Raw genomic sequence first — 11,671 nt, forward strand, 5'->3', positions numbered from 1 at the left:
ATAATACAGCCATCCAGCCAACAGGACAAGGAGTCACCATTCCTGAGGATCCTTCTGGCGAAACAGCTGACCAAGCAGAAGCGTGGATCCCACACCACATCGGGGAAAGCTGGGGAACAGCATCCACGGAGCAGAAGCCTCTTCTGCTGAGCTTCCAAGCTCCACGTGACTGGCTAGGGCACCTCCTCTCTCTCCAAGGTCAACATATAATCTGAGATTGCAAACACCTTGAAAATTCACTGCACATGACAATCTACAATGAGACCAAGTGTTAAAGCAGAAATTTATTAAAATCCATTTTATATAGTGTTTTAGAGACCAAAAAATGGAGAGTCCTCAACATTCAGGCCAGCTCTATCAGAAGTGCTTCGGGATAAGACAGAGTCTCTTGCCCTTTCCTGCAAAAGATACTTCTGTTTATCCTCCTGAAAAGGATACATCGCAAGAAACAGACTCCTTTGCCCTCCATCCCTCCCAAAAGATGCTTCTATTTATACCCCTGAAAATGATGCATTTATAACCCCACCTCTGAAGGACAATCCTGTTGAGATCCCAAAACCTCTACAATGTGAAGAGAGTTAGCAGAGAACCTTCCCAGAATAAAAGTGCCTCATACAGAGGTGTAGTGCAAGAGATACAGAACATGGTGACTGCTTCAGAGGAGTGTGCCCACTGCCGGTTGATGGGCCACGAATGGGCCCGAAGGTCCAGCTGGGCAGCCACTAGCTGCGGAGTGTGGCCAGACGGGACTGCATGGCCTCCAGGGCCTCTTCTTCCTCCTCATCTTCTGATGCAGCCATCGCTCCTAAAGGCTCAGGTTCCGGAAGGGCATCGGTCACTTTACTAGGCGCTTTGCCCAAGGCCCCTGAGAAAAAACAGCAAACAAATGAACAAATTATCATTTTAAAGAAGTGGTCCTTCATCCTCTCTGCCTTTCATACCTGAAGAGCCTACAGAGAAACAGAAAAGGGGCAATAAAACCAGCTGTTCACATTGTGGTTTTGCTCACTGGGACAGATGTGCGAACACCAGCTTGTAATGATACCAAGGTCATAATAGAGGATTCGGGTTTTAAGAAATTTGGGTCTGACACTCCTAAATTCCTAAACACTATTGAATACTTAAAGTTTTAAGATTCATACAGATGTTACATGTCTCTCAGTAAAACTAAATTGTTTTTAAACTTTCACAAAAGGTTCTCCTGGAGGAACTAGTGTTTCCCAACAATTTAAAAACAAATAAATAATTAAACAATTTTAAAACAGATAAAAATTAAATCTTCCCAATTTTTTTATTAAACATAAAACCCAAACTCCAGAAGTAAAAGTTTAAAACCTCATCAACCATCTTTCAGAGATGACTATTTTTTGTTTATCCCCTTTCCAGTCTCTTCTTACAGACCTGTTTTTATATATAAGTATGTATTTCAATAACAAGGCTTTTCTCATACATTATATTGTGAACATCTTTGCATGTTAATGAATCTAGTTCCACATTATCATACCTATAAAGTATTCCATTAAAACATAATTCAACCAATATTCTATTATTAGGCATTTAGGTTACTTCAAACTTTTCAATATGATAAATAATGCTACTACAGGCATCCTTGCGTTCCACCTTTCAGCACATCCTTAATTACTAGTTAAAAAAAATGTTTATGTTTATTTCTTTTTGAGAGACAGAGAGAGGCTGAAGGGGTAGAGTGAAGGAGACAAGGATTTGAAGCAGGCTCTGCATTCACAACAGAGAGCCTGACATTGGGCTTGAACTCACAAACCATGAGATCATGACCTGGGCCGAAGTCAGGTGCTTAACCGACTGAGCCACCCAGGCGCCCCTTTAATTACTAGTTTAAAATCAACTCGCAGAGGGGCGCCTGGGTGCCTCAGTCAGTTAGGCATCCGGAATCCGACATTGGCTCAGGTCACAATCTCAGAGTTTGTAGTTCGAGCTCCACATCGGGCTCTGTGCTGACAGCTCAGAGCCCAGAGTCTGCTTCTGATTCTGTGTCTCCCTCTCTCTGCTCCCCCCCCACCTTGTGCTCTGTCTCTCTATCAAAAATAAACATTAAAAAGTAAAATAAACTCCCAGAAATCAATGTGTTATTAGGTCCAGGCTTTTGACAGCTACTGCCAAATTGTTTTCAAGAAAGTCTACAGCAATTTAAGCTCCCAAAAGCAGTGTTGTGAGAGCAATGTTTCTCCTCACCATTTTTAAAACTTTAGGAATTTTAAAAGATCTTTGCATTTTTCAAATATCTTGAAAAATAAGCATAGTATCTATGTAACTAACCTGCATAGTCACTGCATTGCATTTATAGTCCTAAAGAAAAAGCTACTAGATAATTTAGTGAATGCAAGAAGGAAGACCATAAAAGGAGGGGAGAAAGTGGAAGAGTCTCAGGGCCATACCTGCTGTGATTTCAAACAGAATTTTGTCAATTTCCATTTCTGCTGCTTCTTCCATTTCTTCTTGATCATCCATGCTTTCAAAAGTATCCTCTAACATTTCTTCTATGATGCCAGCCTAAACACATAACAAATCACATCACGTCCCTCAACCGATAAAAATGTTCCTCACAGAAACTTCTGTGGGTCCAGTTCCACCCAAGCTCTAGTGTCTTTAAGTCCAGACAACCCTTCTGAGGGTGAACACTCAAGACAGATGGTCACGAAACACAAGGATGCTGTCTGTCCTCTCTGAAGAAAGGCAATGGCCACAGGGACACTTCTCAGATTCAGCACCAAGGTTGGACGGGGGCCTCTATCAGTGGAGCCTCACACAGTAACCCAGACAGTAATGATGGAACAACTTGTTGAAAATATGTGTGCCCGTAGCTGCCTTGGGAAACATGTGCCCTAATGCTGCAAGCCGAGTCCGTGAGCACCGGACTTGAAACACAGTATGAAAGCTGAGTGGAGTCTTAGTGGACACTATGATAACAAGTACCAAGAGCAGCGTGGGGCTCCACGGAACACTGAAGAGTACTTAGGCATGTCCAGGTCACAGCTGCTGGTGCAAGGCCAGTCCAGGGGGCTGGGAAGGATCAATCGATTCACCAGAGCCTCATCCTCCATTCCTGACAGAACTGACCAGATAGCATTTCTGGACCCAACAAGGTAACTAACACTCAGACTCTACTGGAAGGCTTGTGCCTGGCAGCCTGAAACGAGTCACTCAGCCTCCTTTGTCCTCAAGGTAGGAGGACTCCAGTATGGGGAACAAGAAAACTGTTCTCAGGGTGCCTAGCTGCCTTAGTCAGAAGAGTGTGCAACTCTTGATCTTTGGGTTGTGAGTTCAAGCCCCACACTGGGTCTACAGATTACTTAAATAGATAAAACTTAAAAAGGAAAGTAAAATGTTTTGAACACTGGCCAACCCAGGCCAGACCTACAGTCTTCCTTGCCAACACTGTCCTCAGCTCCCAATTAGGATCCTACTGACTGGTTTTTGCTTGGTTTTGAAGCAGAAGGTCAGAACAGGATCCTCCCATGTCAGAAAGAGGCCCCCTGATACCTCTGAGCAGAAGGGACTGAGAGGCAGAAGGAAGGCAAGGGTTCGGGCTTCTGAGACGCTGCCAAGAGAGAAAAATCCTAACTGCTTTGCCAGTTGCAATAGCTGAGCCTCTTGCTTTGTACCTGACCCAGTGATTCAAGGAGCAGGAGGTCATCTGCGACAGCTCCAGGCCTGGTTCCCCGCACTTAGCAGGGCACGACTCTCACTCCCCAGGATGCTATCAGATGGAAATGCCCCCTCTCCTGCCTGCCTTTGTGCTGCCAGAATATGCAAGTGACTCTCAGTAACAGGAATCAGAATCACCATATTCTGCCATGAGAGACTCTTGAATGCTGACAAAAACTGAGGACTGATGGATGTGGGGGGGAGGGGGGCATGGGCATGGAGGAGGACACTTGTGGGGATGAGCACTGAGTGTTATGTGGAAACTAATTTGACAATAAACTATTTGTAAAAAAAAAAAAAAAAAAAAAAGAATCACCATATTCTGCCCATTCTCAGATCCTTTCCTCTCAGCCAAAATGAACAAATAAACAAATTCATGAATGTCATCTTAGTTGGAGGCTACTGAAAAGAGGTGCCATACATGCTTGTTAACTAGTTCAATGAGCCTTCTGGAATCCTGACTCTAACAGCCTTCCACATCCTGGAGGTGGAAGCTGTTATTCATTCATTTATTCACCTATTCAATCAGCAACCATTCATCAAATGCCTGCTCTGTGCCACACAAAGGCCAGGGTCTGGGGACAATGGAATGACTATTGTGTTCCTACCCTCAAGGAGCTGGGCTCCTACCACAAGCTTTGGTTTGTACTTGGGAATGTATATCCTGGGGTGAACTCAGTAACTTATCTACCACATGCAGGCCTTCCTCCAAATCTGTATTACTTTCAGTATTCTGAAACCACCGTGGAAAAGACCCCACATTCTTATAGAGGCTTCCCCTTAGATCCTAGTGGCTACAAAAGTTAGAATGAGTGGGCCTAAGTCATTCCAAAAATCACCTTATTATCCTGTTCTAGATGGACAGTCTTCACAACATGGGAAAAAAGATCCACACACCACTTTTAAAGGACACACACTCCTGATGCCGGTCCCTCCTTCCTACTACTGCCCAAGGACTTCTCATTCCAAAGCCCTGGGTTCTGAGCTTTTTACGTTGCTGTTCTATCAGTTCTCTCCAGTTCCTCTCTCCCATGCCCTAGAGCCCCGCATATATTTCAAGTTCATAAATGAAAATTCCCTAGGAAGAAGAAAGGCAATTTCTATGCACAAGCCCATATACAAGAATCTGAGGTATATAATGGTGGCTCTTAGGTCACAAGTCAAAAGTGTGAAACACACCTGTATGAGATACTTCCTATTTCCATTTCTGAGGCAGCTCAAGCAATAAGGTCAGACACCTGTGCTCCAAGCCCAGCTCTGTCACTTAGAACCAACGCCACTTAGGTAAATTACCTGGCAACTTGAAGACTCAATTTCCTTCTGTGTAAAATGGGGTAAAAAATACCTCCCCCAAAGGGTCACTGGGAGGGCTCTATAGGACAGCACATGTGACGTACTACTGGCTGGCAGTAGCCGTGCTCTCCTGAGCCTTGTCCCTCCCTGTCTGAAGGCCACCACCTGTCCTTTCCAGGCCCTGATCCTGGGAGTGGCAGGTACTTACTGCTTTCTACTCTGTTCTCAGTCTCTCCTCTTCTGGCCTAAAACAGGGGACAGCAAACTCCACAGAGAATGGGCCAAATAGAGTGCACTGCCTGTTCCTGTACAGTTTTACTTGGACACAGTTGTGCTCTTTGGTTACATATTATCTATGCCTGCTTTTATGCTACAAAGCAGAGCTGAGTGGTTACAACAGAGATGCATGGCCGTTTACAGAAACACTATCTAGCCCTTTAAAGAAAAGGGTGGCCAATTCCTGGTCTGGAACAACCTCCGTCCCCAGAGGAAGACCAGGTTTCCTTCTGTCTCCCTGCTCACACTGGAGCCTGGAAACCCTAGCTCTCTGAATCCTCCACCTGCCCTAGAGCCCTGGGCACACTTTCCCTTCTTCTAAGGGACACTGGCAATCTGACCCAGCGTTTGACTTCAGTCAGCTTCAACCAGTGCTAACAGCTGCTGCTCTGTCTTCAAAATCATTTCTGTCCGGCAACAGTGGTCTGTCCATTCCCGCCCAGCCCCAGCCCCCTGCTCTGCTGGGAGCGACTGCTTGGAATAGGATGCAGGGCTGCCCCAGGTCACCTTCATCATCTCTTTGGAGAGCTCTCTCATGGTGGCCTGGATTTCTGGGATCTTCACAAGGCTCTGCATGGCCTTCATCACTTCTGTGCTCTTCTGCAGGGAACCGGCCACTCGCAAAACCGCTGAAAAGGAAAAGGAACAGGACTGTTCAACAGAATGTGACATAGTACTGGAATAAAGAATAATAGGCGCGCCTGAGTGGCTCAGTTGGTTAAGTGTCTGAGTCTCAACCTCAGCTCAGGTCTTGATCTCAGGGCAGTGAGCTGAAGCCTCACACGCTGGACTCCCTGCTGGGTGTGAAGCCTAATTAACAACAACAACAACAAAGAGTGACAGTCAAATTATAAGCTACTCTAATAAAAGAGAACAGTAGTAGGTGGACTCCCAAAGCTACCTGTGAGCCTACAGAACACATTTCTATGCTAGTTAACCAAGAGACTGATTTTTCTAAGCTGTATATACTTTGGCTACAAGAGGGACAAACTCTGAGCACGCACACCATTTGGCTGATGTGGAGAGCAGCCTGGAGGCATGTATCTGAAGGGAAGGAAGCCCGCTAGGAATGACTGTGACACCCAGGACAAGTCACATGGGAGGAACAGCTCTGGACCTTGCCAGGCCACACTGGAGAATACAACACTTTAGGCTACACACAACTAGTGCTCCCCATTCCCTAGCCCATGGATGGCAGCTGCTCTCTGACGGCCCTGTCACTGGTCCTCAGGAAAATGAGAAAAATCAAGATGAGATACACAGTGAGTCTACGTGTTGCTATATGGTGGTTACAGTTCCTAGCTACGGAAACATTTTCTGTTGTCTGATCATATATACACTATATATTCTATATAAGAAATGATGACAATAGCAAATGATCGATCATCCCTTGCCCTGCCCCCTACCCTCTACCACACACACATCTTAAACATGTCAAAGATGTGGCAGCCTTCCAAATCTGTTTTGCAATTTCATGAGTTCTGAGCTGTCCGACAAAACTGGCAAAGAGACCTCCCGAGCACTGCAGTGTTTGGCTAAGCCAAGAGTTTCTAAAAATTTACCCCTGTCTGAATCCAGACTCTAGGCAGCTTTCACATCTAAGGGAAAACAAGAGACAAGGAACAAGAGTGACCAGGGAAATGCTTGGGTGACATACACACCATTGTGTGATTTTTCTAAAGGAAGTTGGTTAGTAGCAGAGTATTCTTCATTTCCCTTACTGATGGAATGGGAGAGTGAAATACTGATCTATTAAGATCAGTATAATTACAGCAGAAATATCAAGAATCTGTATGGCTGAAATAACAAATTATATATGCCATTATAATGATACAGAAAAGTTTTAAAATATTAAAGTTACTATTGGTCATTGTAAAAAGGTAAGTGATGGAAAGAAGGGTAAAATTAAAGTTAATTCCAGATAGTTCTTTTTGAACTATAAAGTCTGAGGTCTACACAGGCCCATGTTTTATACTAATTTACATGCCGAGTTTCTGACAGAGAGTGCTTGAACATGACATGTGTTCAATACACTTTGATTTGAATTAAAAAAAAAAAAAGATGGGAGACAGAAAAAAATGGTGTGATAGGTGTTAAATACTAACACATATGTATTTTGAAAAGGGATGAATTTCTGATTGTTAAAAGAAACAAGAGGGGCACCTGGGTGGCTCAGTTGTTTGGGCATCTGACTCTTGATTTTGGCTCGGGTCATGGTCTCATGTCTTGGGAGTTTGAGCCCTGCATGTCTGTCTCTGGCCCTCTCCTGCTCTCTCTCTCAAAATAAATTTTTACAAAAAGAAGAGGAAGAAGAGAAGAAAAGGAATAGTATAGTGGGAAAAGAGGAAGCAAAAATAAACTTAGACATAAAACTAATCCCAAAAAACTTTGATTGCCAATCAGGATTGGGAGAAGTGGATTTTTAAAAGGCCAATGCTACAATGGAAACTCAAAACAAAGAAGATAAATATACAGAGAAAAAGAAAAGACTAAAATGTACTTTCTATGTTCCACAAGGAAAGAAGCATGTGAGATAAAAATTATTTTATAATCAAAATAGTCACCCCTACAAGAGAATAAGAAGATAAGCCATAAGCTGTTTTTATTTGCAAAAACAAATCTCAGAAAGGACTGTTATCCAAAGTATGCAAAGAAGTCTTAAAACTCAATAAGAAAATTAACAATCCAATTAAAAATGGGCAAAGACCTAAACAGATACCTCACCAAAAAAGATGGCAAAAAAAAATCCAAACCCCACATGAAAAGATGATCAACATGTCATTAGGGAACTGCAAACTTGTAAAACAAGGAGATACCACTACACATCTATTAAAATGTTCAAAATCCAAAACACTGACAACACTCAATGCTGGTGAGGATGTGGAGCAATAGCAATTGCTGGTGGAAACGCAAAATGGTTCAGCCACTTTGGAAGACAATATGGCAGCTTCTTACAAAATTAAACTCTCCTATATGTGCTCCTTGGTATTTACCCAAACAAGCTGAAATGTATGTGTATTCAAAAACCTGCATATTCACAGCTTTCTTCATAATTGCCAAAACTTAGATGCAACCAAGATGTTGCTTGCAAATAAACAATAATGGAATAAATAAAGTGTGGTATATAAAATGGAATATCCAACACTAAAAAGAAATGGCTCTCAAGCCATTAAAAATAATGAAGGAGGGGCGCCTGGGTGGCTTAGTCGGTTAAGCGTCCGACTTTCGCTTAGGTCATGATCTCGCGGTTCGTGGGTTCGAGCCCCGCATCGGGCTCTGTGCTGACTGCCAGCTCAGAGCCTGGAGCCTGTTTCAGTCTGTGACTCCCTCTCTCTCTGACCCTCCCCTGCTCGCACTGTCTCTCTCTCTCTCTCCTAGAAATAAATAAAAATATTTAAAAAAAAAAAATGAAGGAAATTGGGGCACCTGGGTGGCTCAATCGGTTGGGCATCCAACTTCAGCTCAGGTCATGATCTCATAGTTTGTGAGCGTGAGCCCTACATCAGGCTCTGTGCTGACAGCTCGAAGCCTGGAGTCTGCTTTGGTTTCTGTGTCTCCCCCTCTCTCTCTGCCTCTCCCTTACTCACACTCTGTCTCTCTCTCTCTCAAAAATAAATAAACCTTTAAAAAATGAAGCAAATTTACTTACATGCATATTACTAAATTTAAGAAACAAATCTAAAAGGCTGACTTGTATGATTCCAACTATACGACATTCTGGAAAAGGTTATGGAGACAGTAAAAAGATCAATGGTTGCTTGGGGTTAGGGGGAGGGAGGAGTGAATAGGCAAAGCACAGAATATTCTTCGCTGTATATATTAAACAATAAAAAAATCTCCAGAAAGGATAAGATGATACAGAAAACAAGAGGTTAGCATTATAAAAACTATCTGACATTTAAAATTAGAAGGATTAAAGTCACACATGAAATGAGCCCATTTCCTGGTTATAGCTCTTTCTGCTAGTCCCTCTGCAGCCTCCAGCCAGGCCTTTCTGCTGCTCTTCCAGGCTCTCCCCAGGTTCCTTCAGCTGTGGGGCGGGGCCTCTGTAGGCTCCTCCCTCAATATGCAGGGCAGGGCCCCACTAATAGCTCTAGAGAGTGGAGACCTGATGGATAGATTTTTTTTTTTTAACAGTATGCTTCATGAATTTCCACACCATCCTTCTGCACAGACCATTGAATCTTATCGTTAAAGTTACCATTCTGGTAGTATGTGCTGCCCAAGAGAGGTCAAGATATATCTTTTTTATTTGGAGGTGGACTCACAATTTTATTCCTAGTGCCTTGCACTGTGCCTGACACAGCTGACACTCAAATGTTGAATAAACCAATGAACGCATTTAGAAAACAACAAGCAAAACTATCATATTCAAATGGGATTTTTAAAAATGTTAAACATATTCACTTTTTTAAAAATTTTTTAATGTTTTATTTTTGAGAGAGAGAGAGACACAGCTTGAGCAGGGGAGGGTCAGAGAGAGGGGGACACAGAATCCGAAGACAGGCTCCAGACGCTGGGCTCGAACCCAAAAACCGTGATATTGACCTGAGCCAAAGCCAGACGCTCAACCGACTGAGCCACCCAGGTGCCCCAAACATATTCACTTCTTAACAGCAAACAACACTGAGGTGGTTAATAAAGACTCAGATGCCCTCTACATATAGTGACATATTTAGATCAGAAATGTGTTATTCCTTTCTTGTATTAACCATAAAAATTCCAAAACATTTCTTTATGGAAATAAAATCAACCAATTTCATATGGCAAAAGGAAGGGGAAGAACTTCAACAAATAGAAACTAGTTCTCCCCAACTTTTCAATTACAGACATAGAATGATGGCACTTGGGGAACAACTTGTTGAAACTCTCAACTTCTCATTTCCCCTCCTTCCAACTCCTGGCAGCCACCAGTGTACTCCATGTCTCTCTCGATCTGACCGCTGCAGGCACCTCATGTAAGTGGAATCAGTTATCTGTCCTTTTGTGACAGGCCTATTTCACTTAGCATAACGCCTTCAAAGTTTATCCACATTGTAACAAAGCGTCAGCATTCCTTCCTTTTTTTTTTTTTTTTTTTTTAAGTTTGAGAATGAGAGAGAGTGCAAACAGGGGAAGAGCGAAGAGACAGAGGGGGAGAAAGAATCCCAAGCAGGCTCTGCACTGCCAGAGCCTCGCTTGGGGCTTGATCCCACAAAACATGAGTTCATGACCTGAGCAAAAAATCAAGAGTCACACACTCAACCAACTCAGCCACCCAGGCACCCCATCGTTTCTTTCCTTTTGAGTTAAGGCTACATAATATTGTATTGTGTGTATATATACCACATTTTGTTTATCCATTCATCCTTCAATGGAAACCTGGGTTACCTTTTTACCTTTTGCCTATCATCAATAATGTGACTATGAATATGGATGTACAAGTATCTGTTTGAGTCCCTGTTTTAATTATTTTGGGTATATACCCAGAGACAGAATTTCTGAATCATATGGTAATTCTATTTTCTGCCTCACTTTTGAAACTTTCCTTTAACTTACTCCCCCAATTAAAACATACTCATCATCTGTCCTATTCTGCAAGAAGCTGCTGTCAGAAAGCTATCACTTGGAGAGCATCTAATCATAATGTATTAATTAATAGCTGACAAGGCTTAACATGTTACCCTTCCCAGGGATATCTGCATTTTAGCTGAAGAAGATCCTAAGGAAAGTGACTTCATCAAATGGTGGCTTTTCAAAGCAACAACAGGCTAGGAGTAGAAGAGGGACAGACTTTGAGGGCAAGACCCTAATCTCTTGGGAACTCTCATTACAGTATTTCTAGTTTTCTCTCATTCCAAAATATAGACTCCTCCCTCCTGCTCTGTCCTTGATGCTACCCTCAGTTGCCTTCTCTGCTGTATTTAGTTTACCAGCAGGAACATCCTACTGTAAAGCCTCTCAACAACCCTCCCTGGGGTTTCCTCCCACTGGCCGGGTGCTTAGGTGCTTAGGGAAGCAGGGTGATCCTCCTGGAGTCAGTCTGGACAACCCCAAATAGAATCTCTGTTCTCTCTCCCCTATGACCCAGCAATAGCACTGCTAGGAATTTACCCAAGGGATATAGAAATGCTGAGGCATAGGAGCACATGTACCCCAATGTTCATAGCAGCACTCTCCACAATAGCTAAAACATGGAAAGAGCCTAAGTGTCCATCAACAGATGAATGGATCAAGAAGATGCGGTTTATCTATACCATGGAATACTACACGGCAATGAGAAAGAATGAAATCTGGCCATGTGTAGCAACATGGATGGACCTTTAGGGTGTTATGCTGAGCGAAATAAGTCAGGCAGAGAAGGACAAATACCATATGTTTGCATGTATAGGAGGATTAGGAGGAACTTAACTGAGGAACAAGGGGGAGAAGAAGGGGG

General features: G+C 43.1%; 1 protein-coding gene across 4 annotated transcripts in view; it reads right to left on the minus strand.

Annotated features, from left to right (window-relative positions):
- Window positions 1-264: 264 nt before the first annotated feature.
- Window positions 265-11,671, minus strand: part of CHMP3 (charged multivesicular body protein 3) — a 52,586-nt gene continuing 41,179 nt past the window's right edge. For all 4 annotated transcript variants that reach the window (XM_077766682.1, XM_077766679.1, XM_077766680.1 and 1 more), the window contains 3 exons: window positions 5,761-5,882; window positions 2,415-2,529; window positions 265-865 (listed from right to left, as the gene is read on the minus strand). In XM_077766682.1, coding sequence (XP_077622808.1) covers window positions 723-865; window positions 2,415-2,529; window positions 5,761-5,882 — 380 coding nt within the window. In that variant the 3' untranslated portion in view covers window positions 265-722. The remainder of the gene's footprint in view (window positions 866-2,414; window positions 2,530-5,760; window positions 5,883-11,671) is intronic.

Source organism: Crocuta crocuta, unplaced genomic scaffold (assembly GCF_008692635.1).
Source record: "Crocuta crocuta isolate KB4526 unplaced genomic scaffold, BGI_CrCroc_1.0 scaffold275, whole genome shotgun sequence".
Taxonomy (NCBI): Eukaryota; Metazoa; Chordata; class Mammalia; order Carnivora; family Hyaenidae; genus Crocuta; species Crocuta crocuta.